The sequence below is a fragment of the Melampsora larici-populina genome (genome assembly GCF_000204055.1).
Source record: "Melampsora larici-populina 98AG31 unplaced genomic scaffold MELLAscaffold_51, whole genome shotgun sequence".
NCBI lineage: Eukaryota > Fungi > Basidiomycota > Pucciniomycetes > Pucciniales > Melampsoraceae > Melampsora > Melampsora laricis-populina.
In genome coordinates, this window is record NW_006768815.1 from 109815 (window position 1) to 136389 (window position 26575).

The following is a 26575-nucleotide window of genomic DNA, read 5'->3' on the forward strand; positions in this document are numbered from 1 at the left end:
TGCATAACCTTGATGCCGTGCATGAGCCTCAAGGTATTTTTGGCCAAGCTCTTTGGACTTAAAGATCTTGCCTTCACACGGGGGGTGCAACCCTTGCTCTGGTTGGACTCCTGATAGGGGATCAGAGATATACATATATGAGACTGGTGTAGTTTTAAAACCAAATTCATTGCAACAATCAAACATACCACAGGGATGTTGAAAGCCAATCAAGACTGAGGCTTAAGTTATGGTAGCTGTGTTATAAAATTGGAAATAATGTTAAGGATAAAACCAAGTATGTATTTGAGCAATGCTGAGCACTTTGTCTCTTGTCTGAGACGATCAAGAAAGCTGCGTTTTATTGTAACGCGCATCAATCCCAATCAACTTTGTAAAACTTTGTCTCTTACTTCGTATTTGTGTGGTAGATGTCTTATATACTACTCATGTGTCCCATCTTTGATTTTGTCTCTCTTTCCTCATCTTTGGGAAAGAGAGTAAGTGTTTTGTTATCTCTAGAGCTCTCGTATCTTTCTCTTTACTAATATTTCATTATCGGTAGAAATTTCCTTAGATCACTTGTGCCTTTAGCTTTATAAAGCTTCATCTTAAATCTCACATTTTACTTTTTATTTCCTCCGTAAAACTTAGGTTAGTCTCAGGTCTGCATACCTGTAGTATTGGAGAAGGGTGCTCACCTTTAGCATCATTGATATAGTCTCAGGTCTGCATATCTGTAGTATTGGAGAAGGGTGCTCACCTCTAGCATCATTGATATAGGTTCAACTCGTGTTCTAAGCCATTTACAAGGGAGGCCAGTCTTCATCCATCTGATCAATTTCATCTTCATCACTTGTACCTAACAAAACAACACCTGATCAACTAAGGTTCATTCTTAAAGTCAAGATTAGGTACATACTTTCTCTGGATTCATCATCATTTTTATCAGACTCATTATCAGACATCTCTCTATCTCCCTCTTCTTCTTGTATGAACTCATAAGCTTCTATGTTGTCTTTGTTGCTCGCATCTTCATCCGTATCGCCGTCTGTGTCCTCTTCACCACCCGTTTTGGTCCGGTCTTCAAGTCCTAAATTCAAGTGGTGGTTGCTTTGGTTGTAGATCTGTACAGTAGAGTTAGGGTGGTGAGATGGTCTTGAACAATCATCACGTCCTGGGATAAATTGATTGAGAAGGTGTTCATTGCTGCCAGAGTCGTGATATGGATGCATATTATTGGAATGTGTCTTTGATTGCTATGAATCAAGGGAGACCTAGGGAGACTGATTTGACTGGTTTGTTGTCGCTCAAAGTCAACAAAAGTAGTACCCTTACAATTTTTTTACTCAATCTCTCTCCATATGGTACATACAGGTCTTGCTATAGATAGCAAGGGGTAAAAGCACTCTATGCTTCTATTCATCAATTACAGCAACACCTGACTTCAGCGCAGAACCGCGCAGAGTGGGCTAAACTGCGCAGCGTCCAAACTTTTGAAAACATGCTCTGTCGCTGCGCAGCGCTGAGGGCGCAGTGACAAAAGAAACGATAACCCCAGCGGTGGGCAAAGGTGCAGTTCAGCACAGCGCAGTAACCTCAAAACTGCGGTAGGTAGGCCAAGATTCACAAGAGCGAGGTAGAGCGAGGTAGAGCGAGGTATTGTAAAATGGGGACAATCAGATTTTTGGGAGTTCCGAATCTGATGAGCTTACAGCGGAATAGAACAGTTTGAAGCGGAGTACGTAGAAGATCATTTTTGATTTGAATTGGAACATTGAAAAGTTTAAATCGATTAGAAGATTAAAAGGGTTTTAAAGAACGTTACGAAAATAAAACAATGATCAAAAGCAATTAAGAATGAGAGCAGAAAGAGGCCAAAGATGGCCGAGCATTCATTTGCTCGAGTCTTGGGCTTTCTTGTTCTTTTTCAAAGTCTTCACCAGTTTGTCTACAGCCACAACAGCTTTTCCAATTTCACCACCTGGATAAAAACCATGCTTGAGCCACTGACAGACGCCTACCGCGCGTTCGATCGTTCGTGAAACTAGACCACCACGACTGGTGGTACATATGTGAGCTGCTGTGCTGAAGGTCCTCTCAACAGCGCAAGAAGTTCCAACACAACAGAGATAGTCTCTCGCAAGCCTAGCGAGCTTTGGGAAGTTCTTTTGATTGAACTGAGAAGATAGATTGATTGAGTACCAGTAAGTGTGTGTATTAGGAAGAAGGAAGACTTACTCGCCACCATTCCAATATATCGCCTTTACAAGGGTATTTACCAGACATGTAAAGGTCAATCTCGTCATCGACAGAGAGTTTCAGACCCGCAGATGCATGGAAGGCACCTTTCTCTTCAAATGGGTCAGACTCCTCAGTCGGACCAAGTGTAGAATCAAGATTTTCATCTTGCTCTTCGCCATGTGGCTCTTCAAGGGATCCGAGTGTCTGACGAAAAAGTCGTTCAGCATTCATGGCGTATTCAGGATACTGTTTGGTGAAGAAAGTGAGACGGAAGTTCGGGTTGAGTATGGTTGCCAATATGATGGGGTCGCAGTGTAACGCTTCGGTTTGGTACAGTCGCAGCTTGCTAGTCATCGTGGTTATCATTGATGAGATGCTTGGATGAGGTGTCGCAGTCTTCTTTGCGGTCAATAAGCTGATTACAGTGGAGTATTGGAAGAGCACCGATCCCGCGGTTGGTCCGTCTATTTCCATCTTCTTGGTGGAACGAAGAAAAATCTACACATTGACCAAGAGAGATACAAAGTCAATATTCCCTACTTGGAGCAAAAGAAACTTGATGTGTACCTCGAGAACACTGTTCAGTGCCTCGACTGCCTTCCACTCATCGGGAGATATAGTGATCCCTTCGTAATACCCTTCTTGATCAGATGTGATCATGAAATTGATAACCTAAGGATGGCAATTGGAACAGAGAAGAGCAATGAAATAATCAATACATTTCCATTTGTAGAATTCGACTATGTACTTACCTGCTTTGCTTCACAACAGCGCGACTGGGCATCGTACCAGATGTTCCACCGCTGGCCATGAGCCCCGATCAGTCCAGGGCCCTTATAAGAGAGTTGGAGTGCTGAGTTCTGAAAATGATTGATACGAGGAGCACTTGATGTGATCAACTTGTTGATCCTTCGAATCTAGGAAAAGATGATTGATCAAATCATTATCAAACATATGTAGTGGTGGGATACAGATCGAAGGGGGTTTACCTTGGTGAGAGCACGTGGTAGAAGATCGGCTTCTGGATCTTGTGTTTTGTAGTCGGGGCCTTCATCTTCTTCATTGCTCTCGGCGTCTTCATCACGAGCTAAATCTGTGATTGGATTCACATCAGTAAGATCCTCTGCGCCAGAAACTTCTTTGTCCTTGTCCTCGAGTATAGTACCGTCCGAGAGCACTATCTTTGGGGGTGGTAAGCTGTCATCAGGCAAGAGTAAATGAAGTCTCTTTCCACAAGGGGCTGAGGGTTTTGTTTGGCCGGATCCAAAGCCAATCGTGTCCAATCCAGCCTTGACTGTGAGAGCCAATTTATGACAATAACATCGTATCTGATTTCGACTTGAGTTCCAATAGACAGGATCATCCGCATTCTTGAACATCTTTTCTAATTCTTTGGCTAAAAGAGGATTGCTTGATCCTGAGTCCGTTGTTTGAGCAACCATGTGTGACACGAAACCAAGGTAAGCTTTTTATCGAGTCAAAAAAACATCATTGATATGAAAGAATGGAAAGAACATATCTTTTTATGTAGTCCATGCCGTATCAGGAAACGTCCTACAGGGCGTGCGAGTAAAACTCCATAATGATTCCACGCTACAAGCTTAAGGGTCAAATGAACCATATGAAAATGAAAATCTTTGTCGATATATGACACAGCCACACCAATGAATGCTCGCTTTCCACCCTTTGTGGTCCAAACATCATGAACTACACAGATTTTGGATGATAGATCCTGGGAAACGAAGCCAAAGTCAAAGCCAAACAAGATCAACATCAGTTACACAATCAAGTGATCATATAGATCGAGCAAAACTTATCACCTGAAGAGTCTTGATCAGCTTGTGGTGGAACTCCTCAAAGTAGTCCATCGCCTTCCGAGCTGCCCACGAAGCCGTCCATAGCTTGGCTGATGGATTGCACAGCGCAAATGCAGCCTGAAGATACGGATCTTCCATACGTAGCCAAGGAATGCAGTTGCGAAGAAGCCATAGAACTAATATGATGTTGAGTAACGAAACTGAGAACTTTGGTAGATCAAGGAAACCATCAAGTGTGTGATTCTTCTGAACTTCTTCCTGAGCTTTGGCACGTGCTAACTCCGCCTGCTTGTCCTGCCAGGTTGGTGGGAGATTTGCCCCAGCCTCGACTGCCCGGTGGCGTTGTTTACAGTGATTGCGATTGAGATCACCATCTCGATGGCCAAGAAGATTCCAACGGCTTTTGCGGCCATCGGTGTATGCATTACCACACCACAAGCATTCACGGCACCTAGGTGGTTCGTTTTCTTTCTAAAGGATTTGTCAGATTAGATTTCTTGACAACCACGTAATTGAAACACTTCTACTTACTTGCTTTGGTCCATGTATAAGCTCCTTTCCAAAGTAGAGATTAATTGAATCAAATCCCTGTTCACCAGACTTGGTTTCGCCTTGAAACTCAATTTCTGAATCTTGGTCGGGGTCAATATTATCAGGAAGTTTATATAAAGTCTAATAGTACCATATAGTAGTCAGTCATGTGATGAATTTGTAATGAAACGATCAGACTTACATGTTTTTTCTTCCCACTTTTGGTTTTGGTTTTGGTCAAGGTTGAGGTTGAGGACTTTGAGGCTTTAGGCACTTGTCGAGTTCGTTTACCATCGGTTTGGGATGGTGTACTATTGAAAGAATTCTCTCCTGGCTCTTCATCTTCAACTTCTTCCTCCTCAACTTCCAATTCCTGATTATCTTTGTTGGGGTCAAAATTTTCATCATCTGAGTCTCCATCAACTACAACAACTGATGCTATATTATTAATTTGTGATTGAGTTTGATTAAGAAAACTAGTATTTGCACGCTTTGCAGACTTTGTGAAGGGGTTGGACTGAGATGACAAAGTGGAAGACTTGGGTTTCTTTGAAAGTGGAGCTTTTGATTTCTTAGAAAGGGGTCTACGTAAAGTCATTTTGAGATAATATGATATATCTAAACAAAGATAGTGGCTAAAGATTTATTTGATAATTCAGAAGGTGGTGGTCTATCGAGCAAAAGTGAGAGGAATTTGAGGTGAGGAAGATCTCATGAAAGAGCAAGAGAGCGTGAGTGAAGGAGGAGACATCAAGAGACATTTCCCAACTCTCATTTTTCTCCCTATGTAATAGAGTTTTGGAGGATATTGGGGTAATATTGGACAAGATTCTAGCCCAATGGATAATGGATGGGGCCCAAAAATTGTCTAATGTATCAATATCTTTAGCGTTGTTTATGTACATATTGTACTCTGCTTTAATGTTGCAATGTAGCGCAGGGGGCGCAGTTTTGATCAATCCCATAGCCACTGCGGTGCAAAAATGCGCAGTGGTCAAAATCAGAAAACCCACTACGCTGGGGGTAGGCGCAGTGGGGAAAATTCTCAAAATCCCCGGCGCTTGGCCACAGCGCATGCGCAGACTGCGGCGCGCAGGGTGCGCTGGAAGTCAACCGTTGATTACAGTGTCCAATTTTCAAGGAGTCGGCGTCAGAGCTTTGAAAGCATCCCAAAGGGATGACGCCAACTTGTACCAAATCACAAAACCTGGCTTAAGAATGATTCTGAAGCCTTTGGAGCACTGTACAGGCTTCTCAGGTTTTTCCAACCTGTACAACTTCCAGAATACTCCGAGCTAACAAAGAAGGGCGTCATTTTTGTTTTTGTGTTGGCGTCCTTTATCAATCACCTTTGTTATTATCTTTTATTATTATTTTATTTTTTGTAATTTATATATATATATGTATTTCTTTCAGGTTCCCATTTGGTTCTCACATATTTTAGTCTTTTAGTGTTATGTCTTATTTATATTTTGTTATGTCCACTGGCCACCCCGTAGGGTGTTTTTTGCTTTGTTAAAAGAAAAATTATTACCCTGGGCTGTTCTAGCCTAGAACTTCTTCCGTTTGAGTATTTTCAAATACTGGCTTTTGTAAGTTTTATAAAGCACATTTCCAATGTTTTTTTCTTGTTTGATTGTGCAATCACATTTCCTTTGTTTGGGTACCCTTCAATACTTTTATCTGGAGTATCTGAAATAATTGATTCCAATATTTGTGCCAGCAATGCTGTTGTTTGTCTGACCTGCAAGGCTTGAGAGCAAGCTTTTCGAATCCTGACCCCATATGTCATGTTTGAAGACCACTATACATTTTTTACTCTATAAAAAGGTACCCTCTCACACCCATTTTGGTTTCCTCAATCCTCCTGGGAAATTTTCCCACCTTAAAGCTAATCTCATAGCTCTATCTTTCATCCAATCTGTTAAAGCCCTATACATTTCCTATTGGCATCTTTTTGTTCTGGCCTCTTTTTCAAAGAACTACACTGTAAATCTTCTATCTGGATTATTTGTACCCACTTACATTTGCTTCAATCTCTCACCAAGCCTACAACCTGTAGCTGTATTCAATCTCCATCTTTTGTTATCTTTCCAGGTTCCTTCTATTCTTGTATGTAAAAGCCAGAGGAATGAGTGCAAAACGTAAAGGCATGATTTAAAATGAATGTGAATTGTGTTGTGCATTGATTGGATCAGGTAGGAAGGAAGGGAAATATTACTCTTGATGATCAAGGCTCTAGGAAATGCACTTTGGGTGGTCAAGCCCAATCTGTCTTTATCTATTGGGGATGCTTGCAAAAAGGCCAGCCTCCATATGGCCTGGACATTTATAAGCATCAATGTCCTCCAAGCCCACACACACCTTGAAGTTGTTGACAACTGTAAGTTCAAACACTGAGATCACAAATCAAATGTCTTGGACAATTCCGACATAGGTTTGAGAATCCGGTCAATACGGACTTCAGGTTCACCTTGAGTGAGTCCATTGCCCATGAAATTTGTTCCCTTCTTTATTCACTGCTCAAAGCTACTGTTGATATTTTACGCAGAATAATATCAAGCTCAAACAAAAATAGCGGTAAACTTATCATTTAACCACGAGTCATTTGAGTATTTGAATATGGAGAAAGGTTATAAGTTGTCTTTACTGGTATAAGCGGTGCGACTTTTGCGTCTGGTTAAGTTGTGAAAGTCAAACTGTGGCGGGCATACCCGCATGTTCTCTAGTATGCAAAATGCATGCTCAACGACTATGGACACCAAGTTTCTCTTCCTTGAAATTCTGGATATATGTACTCCCAATTGGTTATCATCAGGTCACTTCAGATGTCCTTATTTGATGCAAGAAGATGAGTTGAACTGGTTGCCTCCAGTCTACGTACATCTGTTTCTCTGGAGGTGTATTCATTTACGATTTCAATCCTTCACTCAACTTATCGCACCTCTCCAGATCAAGATTTCTCTCCGTGTAACGATCTCGTGGCTACATTGAGTCTGACAGTCTGCGAGGTTGTGATCTTGACTGATATGTATGCGGCATGACAAATTTTCGTGAAGAGATCTGAAAAGATGGAGGATTGATGGAGGGTAAGATGGGTGTACGATTGATACAAAAGTTCAATCGACTCACGCTCTAAACCCGGTATGACTCGCAATTGTGGTGGGACTTGATCAAATTGGCATCCTGTTTTCTTGGAGCATCGAATTATTTTTTTGTATCTTGTTTTCACCGATGAGACTAGGATGCTGAGATCACGATTCCTTTCAAGTGTAATTCTTTTCGAAGTTGTGGCGGTCAGTCCCTGCTGTCACATTAGATTTGGTCTCACTTCACCACTAGTTATGCCATGTATCACGGCTGGTGGGTGGGTTGTTGTAAATACACGTCCTTTAGCTCGGTGGCGTTGTCTATAGTGGCGTCTAAACGTGGAGGTTAAAACTGGCGCCAGCAGCCAACTGTTGCCAACTCGATCAACTTGGATTTGTTTGTTGGGATCCTGCTTTGTCTTGTGATTTGTCACTTGTGTGGTGTTTCATCCTGGTTTGGATGTGCTTGCCAAACTTGTACTTATACGTAGATGTGACATTCTAAGATTGTGAAGCATAAAGAAGAGTTCCGTTTGCCAAACATCTCGATATCCTCGATATCTGTTCAGGAGTTTGAAAATGAAAGATTTGTTTTGCAGAAATCAAATCCTATTTTAAAGGACTGTACTTATTTTCCAAGGTGGAGTGATGATATAGATTTTGACCAATTTCCCTTTTAGATATCACGCTTTAAGCTTCCACTTCAGCCTTTCTCATCAAAACCTTTGGTATCGATGACCTTGAGTTGATGTACATAGTTGGGCTATTCAGAGTAAGAGAGGATATCATTTGATTACAAAGTTACCCTTTGCTGAGATTGGTTTAAAGTTTGTAACTTTCTGCTTTCACTGTTTCGCTTGTGTCGTGTTTTTGTGATTCTTGTTTATCGTCCGGGTGGATTGGGTACAGTTTTTTCTTTTCTTTTGGATTTCCCTTCTTCGGAATCTTTCTTCTCTATCATCAAGCTCATTTCGGTTCAGCTCTCACATGTCCCTGCTTTGCACAGTTGCCATCTTTTCGTTTTTCTTCCCAGATTGAGGTGGCCCAAACAAAATTCATTCGTTCTCAATCCATCGATCAAACCAATTCTATATCTTCAACAACAGTTCAATCAAATCAGTCAGTCCTAGTTGTTACACTTATCATTTCCTCTTCTTCTTTCTTCTGATCTTCTCCCTAAATTCCATTTCGTTTGTCTGCTCCTGTCTCTCTTTCTTGCTACATACTTATCGATCCTAATTCTAGCTTAGGATAGCTACAGCTTTTACGTACTCAGAGAGTCGTGATTCAGAACCAATACTGCATATTAAAGGAGAGGTGAAAATTGATCAGATAGGTTTTGGTGTATACTAGATATCTTACACCAAGACTCAGAGTGGATTTGTGGTTTCAGCTTTCAAGTGGTTCCAGATTGGTTCATGAATGCTGAGTTGATAAATCTTCAGAATCGATTGAGATTTTTAATCTTTTTTTGATTTTGATTTTGATTTTGATTTTAAACCTATTCTCGATTCTCGATTCTTTTTTGTTTTTTAATTTGGCTTTGTTCCCTTCGCTTCTTTGTCTCTCTTGCCCAATTTCATCACTCATTTTACCACCTCTCACCCGATCCCCATCTCACCCCCGGATCTCGTGGACGCCAATTCAACTAGTTCCTGGTCCTTCCCCGCCCCCGACAACCTGGTGCTGCAAGTCTTGCATCCTGCACATCCATCAACCTTCTCGTCTACCTCCTTCGCAACGCAGGTTGGACTCGCGTGATATCGTAGTACCTCACTTTAGGCATTCAATCCCCCTGGCCTGAACTAGGCTGCGATCTACATACACACTTCCTACCTAAAAAGTTAATTTCACTTTCAACGATTCACACCTCAACATTTTCAACATCTCCCCGGACGGCACTTGTTATCCACTATCACCTCTGCCCTGCTGAGATTCATTATGTCATTCTTCAGCTCGACTAATACCACTCTTCGAAACTCAATCACTTCATCTGATTCTTCTTCTCCGACCATCACCACTCCTACTGCTCTCGACCTTGGCTCACCACTGCATTCACTTTTACCATCCATCAGGAATAACGCAGCCCCCTCTGGTTCAGCTTTTGTACCGCCACTCATCCGAATCGTCACCAGTGTCTCTTCTGACTCTCCACCCAACACCGCAGCTTGTCCTGTGCCTCAACTTTCGATTGACGCCCTTTCCTCTTCTAGACCTCGTAGTCTGCGGAGGATGTCATCCACTGGTACCAATCTCAACTTATCCAACCCATCTCAATCCAATGCTTGTGCCAATGCACTTCTCGCCTCGCCTCTCAATGGCCACAAGCGCTTGAACCCCTTCAGTCTTCAATCTACTCCGACTACTGAAGCTATCGTTATTGGTGGAGAGTGTGGTTTGGCTGAGGGTGGGACTTCTTTGTATAATGGTCGCCCGCCTTCGGGGGAGAAGTGGTATGCTACCTCTTGGTCTCTTGACCCTTTGATTTCATATGCTTACATACAACTGATTCGGTCTTTCAACGTGTAAATTTAGGATCGCACACCATCTTTCGGCTGTCCTACAACATTCATTTTCAGTCTCGTCCATTCATCCCATCACATCCGTTTCCCCAACATCCTCCCCTCATTACCTATCTCATCAAACAGATCTTTCTGTCATCAAGAATAGTGCTCCTCTCACTCCAGCTGACCAGCTTCGAAACAGATCATCTTTGACATCACTCTCAAGCTTCGCCGAGTCCACGACCACCGATGACGAAGTAGACGAAGAAGTAGAAGCTCAGAGCTCCACCAGCTCGACCGAATCTTACCTACAGCCAAGTACTTCAACACTACTCTCTAACTCTGCGGTGGACGAAAGTGAATCATTTAGCTGTCACTCGACTCTGTCTTCTACCCCTCGACAATGTATCCCACTAGCGATAGCAGACCCGGAATGTCACTCTCCGCAATGCGTTACCAGAACACATCTTCTGAAGATTCTAGATACCTGGTCCTTTGACGCCAATTACCTTTCGCCAACACAAATTCGACATGCGCTTCATGTCCTTTTATCTACCTACCTCACATACACCCCTGGTTTTATTGCGAAGCTTGATGAGATTGGCGTCTCACAGCCTGAAAAGTGTTTGACGAGCCTAGTAGACAATCTTGAAGTTGCTTACGACCCTCGGAATGCCTATCACAACTTCCGACACGCAGTTGATGTTGTACAGGCTGTTTACACCATGCTTTCCCATCAAGGCGTTGTCCCACCTCTGGATTGGGTTCGACGTCATGAGGCTGGTGAAGCCAAATTCGACCAATGGGAGCGAGCGCCAGTGGGACGGGTAGGACGCGCCATGGATGAGATCACTGTTTGGGCTTTGCTTCTCGCTGCTGCAGGTCACGATGTTGGCCACCCGGGATTGAGTAATGCTTTCATGGTGCATGCTTTTCTATAGTCTCCGTCACCTTGATATGTCGAAAGGCTTACATTCCTTTGCTTCTCTTATTGTGCGGATGCAGGTCAATGCTCGTACTCCGATTTCTCATGTCTTTTCAGATGGTTCAGTTCTAGAAAACTTTCATCGGATAACCTTTACCCGCATGCTACGCCAGCACGGATTTGGGAAATTGGTGGATACACACGCTGGCTTCCGACGAGTGATTGTCAGTTCAGTTTTGGCAACTGATATGGGACGTCACTTCCCAATTGTAGAAGAGCTCAAAGCACTGTGCAAGCTATGGGAGGACGATGAGAGTACAATTGAAGCCTCACTGGATGAAAAGGCATTGATCACGGCTGGCCTTATCAAGTGCGGAGACATCTCGAATTCGGTTAGTTTTCATGCTCACCTTCTATCTGTCTTTGTTTCAAGCGGCTCAAGTAACTTCCCGTCCTTCAGTCTCGACCCCATCATATCTCTCTCACATGGTCTTCGTGCTTACTGCACGAATGGTCTCGCCAAGCCGCTCTCGAAAACGACCTTCACTTGCCAGTCAGTGTTGTAACGCTAGACCCGGCTGAGAAGCGCGCACAGGCGAAAAGCCAAATTGGTTTCACTACACTCTTTGTTCTGCCACTCTTTTCCGTCATGGAGACGCTCAGTCCAATTGGTGAGTTCAATGCTTGTCATCCAATCATCCATTTCGTTTTCCATCTCATTTGGTGTTGATTCTCGATACAATGCAGCTTTCAAACCGTTTGCCAATAGCTGTCGAATGGGCCTCAAGACTTGGCAAAAGGTGGTGGAGCACATCGATGCTCAGAAGCCACCACCACCCGTGGTCGTCCCTGTCATAGCTTCCGACAATGATACCCCATCGGATGTTACTCCAGTTGCGCCATCAAGGCTGACAAGAGACCATTCTGCCCTCATCTCGCCGCGCCATACCCTCACCCGAATTCCGCAGGTGTCGTTTGCCACCTACGAAACGCCTACCACGACTTCGCCTATCTCGTCCCTGCCTCTCCAATCGTCTTCCCAACTAAAGCTACCTAGACGTTCTCCTCCACTTGACCGTAAAGCAGTCGATCAAGATCTTGATGAAGACTCTCGTCACCAATCATATCCGACTGACGATCATCTTACTCCGAAGCCCGCCCAGCGCGGGTGGTGGTCATCATCCCCCTCGCCGCCCTTCACACCTAATTACAACGAGTCGGCGCCTTGCACACATCCGCAACCCATTCTCCGCCACAAACTTCCCCCTGTGTGGTCTGATTCCGCTTCCTCTTCTCCCAAGTCCTCATCGGGATCATCTCTTCCGTCCTCATCGCATCATCTCACAAGCGGCTGCCTTGCACCATTAACTCAATCGACAAAGTCAGATCGTGACGGTGAAGATGTAAGCATGGAGACATCCTCTGCAAACATGATGATGGGCTCAGCACGCTCGAGACGGCTGTTGACCATCACTGTACCAGCCGCACCTGAAGCATCTAACAATAGTTTAGCGGGGCCTACCTCGCGTTCTTCCAGTCAAGGTGTCACTAATAGTAACCGGAAGGTCCCGTCAGCCACCGATGACTCATCGTTCAGTTCAATAGGCTCGCCATCGTCTCCTTCACAATCCCCTTACTTTACGCCTGGTGTCTCATCTGCCTCTAGCGTTGAATCGTCGAACGACGGAGGGGCCCCTCCTGTAGTGACCCTGAACACGGACTTGAGCCGAGGACCGCCTACTGCTCCACTTCGCCAGCCGCCTTCAGGATTAGGGTTGCGCATCAGTGACCGAATCATGCGATCACGAGATAAAGGCATGTCAGTGGATTTTGGCTTAGCTGAACGTCGAAGTCTCACCAGATCATCATTGTCCCAGAAGAAGAAGAGCTACAGCCCATATCTTGTGAGTCAGCAAGTAGCGTGTGAGAAAGGATGTGGAAAGGTCACCGCCAAGTGCGTGAGGTGTGGCGCGGCATCGAAGACGAAAATGCAGCGCAGTCAAAGTCTCGCCAAGCCCTTTCTATTCACTTCATCGAGATCGCCACCGCAAAAACAAGTTCAGGACTCGATACAAGAACATGACGGATCAAGAGATGCCCGACGCCTGCCTCCCATGGCTAAGCTAATGATCGAGCCGAACCGAGCACCAGTCGACGCCTCCAGTTGGCCGCCCTATCCTTTCCGCCCAACACAATCGCCTCTTTGAATTTGAGGCTTCCTCCCTCACATGCCACCCTGATTCCGAGACGGTGTGACCTGTATGAAATCTGTATTTTACCATCTCACTTTTTTGTGAGATTGGCTTTGTGTTCAAATTTGTTTTTCTTCCAATCTCTCTTGATCAAACCTTTTTGCTTTTTTTTGGGTCAGCTGATTCCTGTTAAAATTTACCTGTCATGAGTTCTTTTTGACGTTTTATCCTATTGAGTAATCACTCTGCGGTTTCATTTTATTTTCTTTTTTGGGTTTTTTGTTTCTTCTTCAATTTCACAATTGATGATGTGGTATAGCTTGTGTGGGGTATGTTTTCATATATAAAGTTTATCTATACGTATACGTCTTGATGGTAAAAGTCGCACCTTTTTGTGAACATCGATTCATTGACTCGTTTTGAGCTAGAGGTTGAAGAAAATTTATGTGTCCGCTTGATGACTCCAAATATTATGAAACCCTTTCATGGTGAAATTGAGTGGTGGGAGCCAGATAAGTATCATGAAAGAGTGAGATATAAGCTCGAGAGCATTGACAGAAATCCACTGTTTCCATCAATGACTACATTCTTGTAATCAAGTTGCTCGATTTGTAATATGGATAAGAACCTACCTCCATTGTGGAGAAGGTTGGTTGGCACACAATAAGGAACAATGGACGTCAGCAAATAAATGATTACCTGACCTTGAACTAAATCTTGATTTGTTTTTCTTCCTCGCTGAAAAAAGTAACTCCAACGAGGCAACTTGACTGGTTTCTCATCATTTGTCATGCATGTTCTCGATCCCCTTCTCAATACTTAAAGGCTTACATTACTTGAAGTTTTGTTTATATGAAGTTTTGAGTGCTTTGTCGCTTTAAACCTGAATGCAACTTCTGTTTCTATCCTTGATTTTATGAAAAGAAATATGAAAAAAATGTTTCAAGTGGACATGTCATGAATCTAGCTTCACAGTGATTGGTATACGCATAAGACAAAGACAGGAATGTGACCGGCCTTCCAAGAGTGCATGCTCAGTTGATGATTGTCTGTGCAATTGTATGCTCGAGTCTTGGTATCATCAAAAGTGCTTTTTGTAGAAAGGTTTGATAATTTCACCGCCATATAGTACAATCAGAATTTTTATACAGATTGGAACACCGGAAAGTTTCTCGTACATGCAGGGCATATTGGCTGACTCAGGTGATGCAGATTATTCCTCAATACCAATCTGAATGTAGGATAAGAATTGTTCAAAGAAATCCTTTGCTTTCTAAGGATCTCTTTTTTCCTAGAGACCTGCTTTGAAATATCTATTGCTACTGAAATCATTTTGTGGTTCCCTCGAGTGGCACACCGAATCGTCATTTTGGCATAAAAGGTATTGTGGGGTGCTTATGACTCAATTTTGTCGAAATACAATCAAGACTGAGGACAGGTTAGAGAAGTTGTGTTTGCGTGTTTGTGGTAAAACGTATTATATATTAATGTAGTAACGTCTCAGATTATCTAGTCTAATATTGTATGCTGAACATCAATCCCAAAGAGATCTTAACGTACATCATTCCCAACAAATTTGTTTTTCTCTTTTATCGTTGAGATATATGTACTCTGCTCTGGTGTGTTTTCGCTCTCTTTCCTTATCTTTCGGAAAGAGAGTAAGTCCATCCATATCCTTTATACACAACGACTAAACTAATACCTTACTATTGTTAGAAACCGTTTAGATCACTTGTCACGAGCCTTTGCTCATTATTATCTTTTCTCACTTTCACTATCATTCCTCCTTTACTAGGTTAGTACCTTAGGTCTGCATACCTATAGGTTTGGAGAAGAAGTGCTTACGAGCGCACTTATATATTCAGTTGTAGAGGTCTTCTTAGACATTTACATGGTAGCGAGAGATTCTAGTTCGATCAGTTAAATCCTTTGAATGAACGAAGAAGATCCTGTACCAAGTGATCAACTAAACACCAATTCTCCAACTAACTCACCATCACCATCATCATCTGTTGCACCAGACGATCAAGATTTTCAGTCTGTTTCAGAAATCGACTCAACCGGGGAACAAACTTTTCTACTCGAGAGTTTATTTCCAAACATGACGTCAACTTCAATCCCACCTACCACCACCATAACTACAACTACTCCGTCTAACCTCTTTGGCGGCAGAGACCATCAAATCGCGGCTTCTGTTGTTAATATCTTATCCAAAGTATTAGTATCAGAAAATTTAAATGATAATAATTACTTAACTTGGTCAATGGACATCAGAAATGGAATTAAATCTTTAAGATTCCAACCTTTTCTCCTATCTGACAAAGATGAAGCGGGTATAAACAATGATACCATTTTATATAATGAAGTTGTTCGCGAATGTCTTATGACATGGATGATATCAAAGATGGATGATACCAACAAGGCCAGATTTAAACCAATGATGGCCATCGAAACTGAACTTGGTCCAGATGTATCACCAACGCCAAGTTCTCTATGGGTTAAAGTTAGAGATCATCATTCTCCTCGAACTTCTGCTCATCAGATGTTACTTCGTCGGTCATTGTTCAATTTAGTTCAAGGTGATAACTCTCTTCCCATGCACATGGATGAATATCATAAGGCATATCTAGCTTATATCAACTCAGGTGGAACGATCGGTACTGTGGAATTAGGACAACAGTTATTGATGTCACTAAACTCAGATTGGATGAAGGTGGCCGAAGATATAGCCGACAACAACACGTTCGAATATGCGTCTGTAGTCACTGCTTTGAAAGTCAGAGTTGCTAATCGGGCAATGCTTCGGGCTCCTTGTCCAGCAACAATCATTGAAGCTAGTGCAGCGAGTCCAATGCGAAAACAATCGAAATTCGTTCAAACTAGATGTTCCCCAAGCAAATGTGTCTCATTATCTCATACTTCAGCTGATTGTCTTCGAAACCCTAAGAACATCGATAAATATAACGCTTGGGTTGAATCAAAGAAGGCGAAGGGAGAATGGGTAGAACATGGTCCTCCTGCATCAAATTCAAATTCTGTTAATCCTGTCCATCCATCATCTTCATTAGCGACAAACCCTTCATCTATTCCGTCTTTATCTTCCCTTCAAGAAGCATTGGATAGGTCCGAGTTTTCGGCAAGTGCAAGTGCAGTTTTCATTGTAGATCAAGATGCGGAAATTGAAAATGAACATTTCGGCATTGTTGATAGCGGCACGACCCACCATATGTTCAAATCCGAGAAAGATTTTGATGTGAATCACTTTGTATCAACTACTTCTGATCAAAGAGTAGGATTAGCAGGTGGATCGAGCACACTGGAAATTAAAGGACGAGGATCCGTTACTCTCATGGGCCCGACTGGTGACCTTACTACTCTTAATGATTGCCTCTTTGTTCCTTCTCTTAAACAAAATTTAATAGCAGGAGGTAGATTACTACATGATGGGTGGATAACTGTTCTCAAGCCAAACAATTCTTTTATCATTCAACGTGAAGGAAAGGTCGCCATGTCCGGACGGGTTCATCCTGTCACAATGTTACTACACCTCAACTCCGTGCGTAATCCTACATCTACAAACATTCCAAGTGCTGCAGCAACATCCGATCCAATCACTGAATCATTGCAACTTTTACATCACAAATTAGGTCACCCGAATTTTACGTATCTGAAGCAAATGATAAAAGGAGAAGTTGTGTTGGGGTTACCGTTGTCATTATCAAAAGTTTTGTTGCCTTCCACTCTACCTTGCAATTCATGTGATCTTTCCAAAGCACATTGTCAACCGCATTCAGAAACGCATACCAGATCAATCCATCCATTAGATAACGTGCATATTGACTTAAGCGGCATAATGTGAACGCCTGCTATATGTAAAAGCTTATATTTCATCTTATTTACCGACGATCACACTTCATACCGTCACATCACTGGCCTAAAATCAAAAGAGAAAGAAGAAGTTTATAATGCAATTCATACTTATCTATCTCTTGTTGAGCGTCAGTGTGATCGAAGAATCAAGAGCCTTACACTTGATGGTGGAGGAGAATTCCTAAATGATGTTCTTTTACCCTATTGTGCAAAGGAGGGCATCTACTTACGAGTTACCGCTGCATATACCCCAGAAGAGAATGGAGTTGCAGAGCGATCGATGCAAACCATTGTATCGAAAGGTAGATCAATGCTTATCCAAGCTAACTTACCAATCCGTTTCTGGTTAGAGTCAGTAAAGAATGTAGTCTTTCTGACAAACCGAACAACAACAACTAGCCTGCCAAAGAACAAAACTCCATATGAACTTTGGTATGGTCGACGACCTGACATATCTCACATCAAAGCTTTCGGATGCCTCACCTATGTATTGATTCGAAAACCGGATAGAGTGAACAAGTATAGCCCAACTTCAGATCAGGGTATACTAGTTGGTCATACAGAAAACAACCGCAATTACAAAGTTTTCATGCTTAAAGATTCTAAAATTGACATCACCCATGATGCATCTTTTCGCGAGGATGTTTACCCATTTACCCGTCTCCCTGTTTTTGATATTTCTCATCTAACGACTGAAGAAGAAGAAATTACACACTTGCCCTTGCCAACCATTCCTTCGATTGCTTCTGAAGACGATGATCCTCAGCAACTCTTGACGATTCATCAAGAAGAAATTATTCCAACACCACCAAATGAAGAAGTCTTGCCTATGGTCCCTCCTCCTCAACCAGCATTGCCTCGTCGAACGACACGGGAAATTAGACCTGTTGAACGATACGTACCTCATTCAAGTATTGTGCCTCAGGCGGGGATGACCTTTTGGGAGGAAGACTGTACCATTCAAAGCGGTGATGTATGTGCGTATGCTTTTGCGGTAGAATCTACTGTAAGGTTAATTGCTGAGCCTGCAAGTTACAAACAAGCTATGAAGAGTCCTAACCATGAAGAGTGGAAGAAAGCTTGCGATAAAGAAATTGGTAATATGAATAGGCAAGGTGTTTGGAAACTTGTTGATCGACCTAAAGATGCTCCAATTGTGGGTTCTCGATGGCATTTTAAAGTCAAATGTCATCCTGATGGATCTATTATAAAGCACAAGTCTCGGATCGTGGCCAAAGGCTATACTCAAACCTTTGGTGTCGACTACGATCAAACATATGCACCAACTGGAAAGCCAGCATCTTATCGTATCGTGATAGCAATTGCCACGAAAAATGGTTGGAGAGTACATGGTATGGATGCTGTAGCCGCTTTCTTAAATTCAGGACTCAAAGAACTCGTGTTTATGGAACAGCCAGAAGGATACATCAAACCAGGAGATGAAGAGAAAGTGTGTTTACTCCTTCAGGCGCTCTATGGACTCAAGCAGTCGGCTCATGAGTGGAATGAAGAATTCAAATCAAAAATTATCAAGGCAGGGTTTGTTCAAGCACGTGGTGATGAGTGTGTATTTATCAGGTGGAGATCAAAAGAAGACATTGTTATTTTCTATCTTCACGTTGATGACATGGCAATAACCGGACCTATTGAATGTATTCTCAATTTCAAGAAAGAAATGATGACTTTCTGGGAAATGGACGATTTAGGTGAAGTCTCTTGTGTAGTTGGAATCGAAACTCTACGAATATCATCACATCACTATGCCCTTCATCAACGATCTATGACCGAATCACTTCTGCTACGTTTCAACATGGCCGACTGCAAACCTGCGTCCACTCCGGTGCAGGGTGGTGTAAAATTATTAACGTCAACTGAGGAAGAATCATCAGAATTTGCAAAATTGAACTACCCTTATCGATCAGGAGTAGGTAGTTTAATGTACATTTCGCAGTGCACTCGTCCAGACATCTCTTACGCCGTCGGAGTCTTGTCACAGCATTTAGACAATCCGTCTCATCGTCACTGGGATGCGTTTCGTCATGTCTTGAGATACTTACGTGGCACAATTAATCTTGGCATACATTATCAATTTGAAGACAATAAAATTTTTCGAATGAAATCATCTTGGAACATACCTTTTACCAATGTTGATTCGGATTGGGCCGGTTGCAAGAATTCAAGAAGATCAACCACTGGATATCTCACAACTCTTTTCGGTGGTGCCATCTCCTGGCGTTCAAGATTGCAGCAAACGGTAGCTTTGTCATCGACAGAAGCAGAATATCGGGCAACAACCGAGGCAGGTCAAGAGGTTGCTTGGTTACGACTTTTGCTGAAGGATGTTGGTTTTGAGTGGGATGGTCCTGTTGAGATAAACTGCGATAACTTAGGAGCCATCGACTTGTCATCAAATGCAGTTCATCACGGTAGAACGAAGCATATAGATATTGAGCACCATTGGATACGAGAGCAAGTTAAAGAAAAGAACATCATCTTAAATTATTGTAAATCATCAGAAATGACGGCGGATTTATTGACCAAGCCGTTGCATCCAGGTCCATTCTGGGAACACATGAAAAGTGTTGGTTTGAAAAGGTGTGTTTAGAGTGTGTCTTGATTGAGGGGGTGTGTCGAAATACAATCAAGACTGAGGACAGGTTAGAGAAGTTGTGTTTGCGTGTTTGTGGTAAAACGTATTATATATTAATGTAGTAACGTCTCAGATTATCTAGTCTGATATTGTATGCTGAACATCAATCCCAAAGAGATCTTAACGTACATCATTCCCAACAAATTTGTTTTTCTCTTTTATCGTTGAGATATATGTACTCTGCTCTGGTGTGTTTTCGCTCTCTTTCCTTATCTTTCGGAAAGAGAGTAAGTCCATCCATATCCTTTATACACAACGACTAAACTAATACCTTACTATTGTTAGAAACCGTTTAGATCACTTGTCACGAGCCTTTGCTCATTATTATCTTTTCTCACTTTCACTATCATTCCTCCTTTACTAGGTTAGTACCTTAGGTCTGCATACCTATAGGTTTGGAGAAGAAGTGCTTACGAGCTCACTTATATATTCAGGTTAGTACCTTAGGTCTGCATACCTATAGGTTGGGAGAAGAAGTGCTTACGAGCGCACTTATATATTCAGTTGTAGAGGTCTTCTTAGACATTTACAAATTTAACTATATAGTGGGAAAAAAGCTTTGTGTCGTACGTGTAATGGATATTTACAAGTTCAATGAAAGAAAAAAATGTGAGAAAGTTTATAGGGGTTTTTGAAAATTAAGCTTGTCAAACATTGACAAATTGAATAGTCCTTGTTTGTCGAAAAAGAAATCAATGATAGACCTGCTGACTGAACGTCTGAGATAGCCAAAACCTAAATCCAAGGAATCCATCCTGCAAAGTTTCATCGCTTATAGTGGCAAGCCTCCAGTTTTCTTACAGGCTTCGGCAGTTGTCTCGCCCTTCTTGTGAATTTCATGGCTGATGTCTATTTCAGAAACGAAATATGCAAAGAGACTTCGGTCAATGACTCAATTTCTAATCAGAGTCAAATTAAGATCCTCACCTGCTCGGTTAGTAAAGCACACTGGTAAATTGAACACGCAGTCAGATGTCACATCCTTGGGGAAAGACCTATTCAGAATCAAGCGAATGGGTCAGTCTATCGTGGCTGACATGACAGCATGATTGAAGTGCAAGAGGTTGGAAAGGATCGCAGTGAATAGGATGACAAACCCGTTGGTGTAAGGATTGAAACTAAACCCGCCATGCTTTTCCTGGCATTTCTTAGACACTTGTGTGATGAGCTCAGTGCTGTAACCATATTCTTCTGAAATAACGTTGGCATTCGGTAGATTGTTGCCAGATTTCCCACCAGGCAGATATCGGATAATGTTATACATTCTGTGTAAAGGGAAACAATTGTTAAGAGGAGGCGGACGATCGACAAATTCAGTACAGAGACTCACGTTCCACCAGGCTTATCACAGTACGAAAGTACATCGTTTTGAGGCCATGCTCCATTTCGGCCTTTATCCGTGCAACCCTGTAAGTAAAAAACTCTTCAGTGCTTGTCGCGATAGAAGAAAGTCTCTTGCAAAAGAATTGTACTCACATCGCTACCAACAGTCACGAAAGCATTCTTCAATGGAAATGGATCAGCTCGAGTTGATCGGACATAGACAATGAGCACGACTCACCAAAGAGTGAAATATCATATTAAGACTGAGTGCAAGAGTCACATTGCGAATGTTATCCTCAATTTCTGGAATGGTGAGTAGAGTGGTCGGGCTCAGGAATTGACCACCCTTCATCGTGCCATATAGTCCATCATCACTACTGATGGGGGCATTAATAAACTTTTTGGCCGCATTTGCCAAGGTGTCGTGTGCTAATTCTTCATACTTGGATATAAAATAAGCCGTAGAAGACCACTGGAGAATTTTCAAATGATCAATTACCGAGTCGAGCAGGGAGATCAAAAGAATGATTACTCACAGCCCCGTATCCATCTTGAATTGGGCCACTAGGTACCTTTATGGCAAATGCTGTGATACCCATGGCAGCAGCAATCATGAAGTTCAAAACGTTGAAGGCCCATCCGATTGGACCCATGGCCGACCCAAATAAGACCATGACGTCCATGATAACTGTCGTACAACGTAAGGCGGGTCAGCGGAGCTCATGAAGCCCAAGAAAGGTCGCAAAGAGCTACGCTTAGACGCGCGTACACACCTGTTCCCATGACTTCAGTCAAACCAGCATTTATAGCGAAATTTTCCTTGAATGCCTTTGCTGGGCTTTGATCTACCGCGGGGAAGCTAATACAAACCGAATGGATAAGTAGATGGCGATGAAATTGACAAGTTGTTCACAATGACAACTCGAGGTAATCTTACATTGAGGCCAGGAGAGCACTGATGCTGGCTGTTCCGGCAAAAGGTGATAGTTTTCTTATCAATGGTACGTCACAATTGTGATTGAGATTCAGAAAAGCTTGAAAAACACTGACATTGGACCATGGACATTGCGTAACCGACAGCGAGATAAAAGTTGTTCATGTATGTGTTCCATGCCTGTACAGCAAACAGCACATACCAGTCTACACCGCCAAGAGGAAAACATGGTTGGCCAATGTAACACTTCTCACCAATACCGCAGACGAAGTTGGATGCATTTTTTGCCGTTGCGTAATCCTGTGTAGAGCAGTAGGATTGTTCTTTCGTCAATGAGAGTCAAGATAATCAAATCAAAGCGGAGATAGACAGACGATCAGCTTCAACGTCTTTCCTCCGGGGTAATTTTTGAGGTAATCATCTATCTTTAACTGTTTCCATGTGTCTGGCGTAAGCGGTAGGACTGTGCAATTTCCATGGGTCGCTGAAAGTTTAGGTTTCCCAGGATCAGTGGGCAGGGGCGAAGTTTTGTTCGCGCTGGGCGGCGGTGTGAGTGTTGAACTGTTTGCTTTATCTCCTGACTTGGGTTCTGGGGAAGGCTTGATGAAGGAGGGCGGTGGGACCGGGATGCCAAGGACGCTAGTAGATGTCTTAGTGGAGGGTGGAAGACTGTCGGATTTGTTAGTGGGAGGAGCCGCGGGAAGAGGGGGCTTTGTATCTGTTTTGTTAGCAGGGCCAGTTGAGGTATTATTGGGAGTGACTTGGTTCGTAGGACCGGATTGCTGTAAAGTGAAGGCAGATGCCGATTGAGTGTAAGTGAAGATACACAAAGCGTAGAGGCAAGTCGAAAGTGATCGCATGTTAAAAAAGGTGAATTGCGAATCAGTAAGGTTTTAAAAATCGAAACAAATATGAACAGGGTAACAATAGGAAAGGAAGGAGAAGATGATGAATCTGATGATGATCTGGATGGCGACTTCAAGATAGGTTCTCTCCTTACCCTCAAAGCAACTTGACGACGAAACAGAGATCCATACCATTTAGATTCCATCTGGTGACTTCCATGAATTTCAATCCACCATCTTCGTAACCATCTTTCTGTGATCAAAACCCACGCTACTCCAAGCTAGGTTTCTATTAATCATTGCGGTGGTGCTCAATAGGGACTGGGCGAGGTTTCGACCGACAGAGGATTTAGCCACCTCAATAAGCGCATGAATCCCCTGGAAGTCGACCGAAGCGATTTATGCAAACAGGAGGTGTCAGGATTACTCCTACAAGCCCAAGAGACCCGACTGTCAGATGATTTCACCAAAACCAGAGCGAGAGCAACCTGTGAAAGGTATATCAGGCTATCCAGAAGCGTTCTGCCATAGGCTTTTGGCTGAGGTGGGGGGGGAAATTTTGAATAGACAGCTCGTCTTAGGGAGGGTCATGCCTGTGCGCCACCCTATTTTTTTTAGTGCCATAAAGCTTACTAAAAAAAATAAGGAAATTTCATATTGATTGAACAGTGGCTTAGCTGTTTGCAACTCGCTTTCAACTACGGTTGAATTGCAATTTTGCAGAGCTTCGCCCAGTCCCTAATGTAAGGGTCGAGTCGGTATGGCAAAATGTTGATTGAAGAAAGCCAAAGATGTGGGTTTGAAGGGAAGTGTTGGTTGAGGCGCGGCTAAAGACAACTTCATGAAGATACGTCATATCTCTGGATTCATGCGGCGAAACTGACCTGTCACTTGAGTGTTGATAGTCAAAATTCATGATGTGAAAGAGATGTGAAAGGCTTAGTGAAAGCTCAATTGATTATGTGTATGAGCCGTGAAGGAGATCAAATTTTTTGACCAATTTATGAATTTTTTTACTTTGAAGACCTTCAATCGAGTCAAATTCATTCCATTCAGCTCATCAACTTGGATTTCTCTAACCTATAAACCTCTTCATCGTCATAGTCTTCCGCCTCACCTTTTCTTCAATAGACACATGTCGACCTCCGGGACTTCGAAAACCACCTCCGACCTACCCCTCTTCGCGTCTTTGTCACCTCTACCAATCCTTGATGGTTCAGAACCAGGTCGAATTGCTTTGGATGCATTTCGAACTGCAGTAGCCGTTCAAGTGGCTGGAATTCTAGGACTTCCAACTTCATCACCAGGTGAATTAGAAAAGATTTGGGCTGGTGTCGAATCAGGAAAGAAAGAAGGAGGTGATCTCACTGTAGCTGTACCAAGGTTCAGGTTGAAAGGCGACCCAAAGGCATTTGCCCTCAAAGTACAAGAAGAGGTTCGCACGTCTTTTACTAAACGCCCTTTTTCAAGTCAACAATTGCTCAATTCCAATCCCGATCGGTTCTATAGTTTGTTCCCAATGAATGGATCGAATCCGCCAAAGCCAATGGATCTTTTATCAATTTTCAAATCCGTTCCAAAACCCTTGCAAAAGTCGTCCTATCTCAAATCAACGATCTTACTCATATCTCAAAATCTTCATATGGTTCCAATACCTCAGGTTACGATTCTACATTGGGTCGTAAAAAGAAGTTGATCTTAGAATTCTCAAGTCCCAACATTGCTAAAAAGTTTCATGCTGGTCATCTTCGTAGTACTATCATTGGTGCTTTCCTCGGTAATCTACACGAAGCAAATGGTTGGGATGTTACTAGGATCAATTATCTTGGCGACTGGGGTCGTCAATTTGGTTAGTATATGTCGATCACTCAGTGTCAAAAATTTATAACTCACTCATCATGTACGACGGTCTCTGCCAAAATTAGGGGTCTTGGCGGTTGGTTTTGAGCGATATGGATCAGAGAATGAGCTTACTGAACAACCGATTCAACACTTACTGGATGTCTACACTCGAATCAATCGTGACATGGAAGGTGGCGAGAAGGAAGCACTGGAACAAAAAGCTCGAGACTTTTTCAAACTCATGGAAGATGGCGATTCTACTGCAGTTGCGCTTTGGAAACGGTTTAGGGACTACAGTATCAAACAATACGAAGCTGATTACGCGAGATTGAACATCAAATTTGATGTCTATAGTGGTGAAAGTCAGGTCTCAATAGAAAGTATGGATTCAGCATTAGAGATCTTGAAACAGAAAGGCATAGCCATCGAAGACAATGGTACCTTGATTTGTGATTTGGATAAATATAAGCTTGGCCGGACTGTTATTAGGAAGAATGATGGTACCAATCTTTATATCACTCGTGATATTGGAGCAGCTATTCAACGTTATGAACAGTACAAGTTTGATAAGATGATCTACGTCGTAGCTTCTCAACAGGACCTGCATCTTGCACAATTCTTCAAAGTACTCGAGCTCATGGAGTTTGAATGGGCAAAGCGATTGGTTCACATTAACTTTGGAATGGTAGCTGGTATGAGTACTCGAAAGGGAACTAGCGTTCATCTCGAGGATATGATGAACGAAGCTCGGAATACTATGCATGAACAGATGTTAAAGAATGAAGACAAATACAAGGAGATTCCTGATCCGATGGGCACTGCAGACGAGGTAGGTCTCAGTGGAATCAAAATTCAGGACATGGCTGGCAAACGGTGAGCTTTCAGGTATCTTGAAAATTTTACACCGTCAACATAGGCTGATCCATTGGTTGTTGTAGTATCAACGGATACGAGTTCAAGTGGGATCGTGTCTTATCATTCGAAGGTGACACGGGTCCTTATCTTCAATGTGAGTCATAATCTTGTGCAAAACAATCGACTATGTCTGTGACTAATGTACTTCATTCGGTCATCATAGATGCCCATGTCAGGTTATGTTCAGTAGAGCGAAAGGCTGGACCTGCTCATGTTCTCCCTCAACCAGATCAACTTGCCACCACCATCAATACCGATCTCATCTGCGAAGACCCTAAAGCCCGTGACTTATTGATGTTACTTGCCTGTTACCCGGATGCCGTCAAACTAGCATTCCTAAAACTTGAACCATCATCAATCGTCACTTATTGTTGGAAATTAACACATGCAGTCAGTAGTGCATGGGAAACTTTGATTGTCAGAGGTCAAACTCCCGAGATGGCTTTGGCTCGACTTTGGGTTTTTCGAGCTTGTAAGGATGTGCTAGCTAGTGCGATGAAGTTGTTGACTTTGAACCCATTGGAACGGATGTAAAAAATACCATTTGAAATAAAAGTTTATATTCGCTATCACAATGAGTGGAAGGCTCTGTGGCCAGATGCGCAGTGAGCCCTATTTCACGTGCCCCAGAGATGAAGGTAGCTCTGCTTGACGAAGTTCCACTGTGCCGTAGAGCCAAGACTTCTTTTTCAAAGAAAAATGTGGAAACAAACACATCACACTTGCAAGCAAATGCCTGACTCTTTTACAGTGGTGGATGTGCGCCTACAAACATAATGGTCCACACTCTAGAGCCCGCCCACTCAATGACACTGACGGGGCCTGCGCTGGCCAGAGATGTCACATGAGCTGAAACTCTTGATGGACACCGAATCCGAACTTCTGCAGGTGATGCTGAGTTTATTTCACCTTGCA

At 42.8% G+C, this 26575-nt stretch overlaps 5 protein-coding genes across 5 annotated transcripts; 3 read left to right on the forward strand and 2 right to left on the reverse strand.

Moving 5' to 3' along the window:
• Positions 1-860: 860 nt before the first annotated feature.
• MELLADRAFT_67213 (uncharacterized protein) lies at positions 861-1214 on the reverse strand (the record flags this gene model as incomplete). The annotated part of the gene is made up of 1 exon (XM_007415535.1): positions 861-1214. One exon carries the CDS (start codon positions 1212-1214, stop codon positions 861-863), a length of 354 nt encoding a protein of 117 aa, XP_007415597.1.
• A 9040-nt stretch (positions 1215-10254) lies between these two features.
• Positions 10255-11819, forward strand: MELLADRAFT_50170 (uncharacterized protein; the record flags this gene model as incomplete). Its single annotated transcript, XM_007415416.1, has 4 exons — positions 10255-10928; positions 11013-11087; positions 11170-11481; positions 11550-11819. 4 exons carry the CDS (start codon positions 10890-10892, stop codon positions 11817-11819), a joined length of 696 nt encoding a protein of 231 aa, XP_007415478.1.
• A 1061-nt stretch (positions 11820-12880) lies between these two features.
• On the forward strand, positions 12881-13746 carry MELLADRAFT_73034 (uncharacterized protein; the record flags this gene model as incomplete). The annotated part of the gene is made up of 1 exon (XM_007415417.1): positions 12881-13746. The coding sequence occupies one exon, from the start codon at positions 12886-12888 to the stop codon at positions 13294-13296; it is 411 nt and encodes a 136-aa protein (XP_007415479.1).
• Positions 13747-20267: 6521 nt separating this feature from the next.
• MELLADRAFT_117853 (uncharacterized protein) lies at positions 20268-23718 on the reverse strand (the record flags this gene model as incomplete). Its single annotated transcript, XM_007415534.1, has 12 exons — positions 20268-20650; positions 20729-20796; positions 20899-21066; positions 21132-21208; positions 21363-21596; positions 21661-21812; positions 21898-21983; positions 22062-22089; positions 22175-22358; positions 22433-22840; positions 23059-23213; positions 23641-23718. The coding sequence occupies 11 exons, from the start codon at positions 23107-23109 to the stop codon at positions 20574-20576; spliced, it is 1533 nt and encodes a 510-aa protein (XP_007415596.1).
• A 196-nt stretch (positions 23719-23914) lies between these two features.
• Positions 23915-26233, forward strand: MELLADRAFT_45216 (uncharacterized protein; the record flags this gene model as incomplete). The annotated part of the gene is made up of 5 exons (XM_007415418.1): positions 23915-24338; positions 24413-24752; positions 24829-25618; positions 25684-25754; positions 25824-26233. The coding sequence occupies 5 exons, from the start codon at positions 24039-24041 to the stop codon at positions 26192-26194; spliced, it is 1872 nt and encodes a 623-aa protein (XP_007415480.1).
• Between the last annotated feature and the right edge of the window lie 342 nt (positions 26234-26575).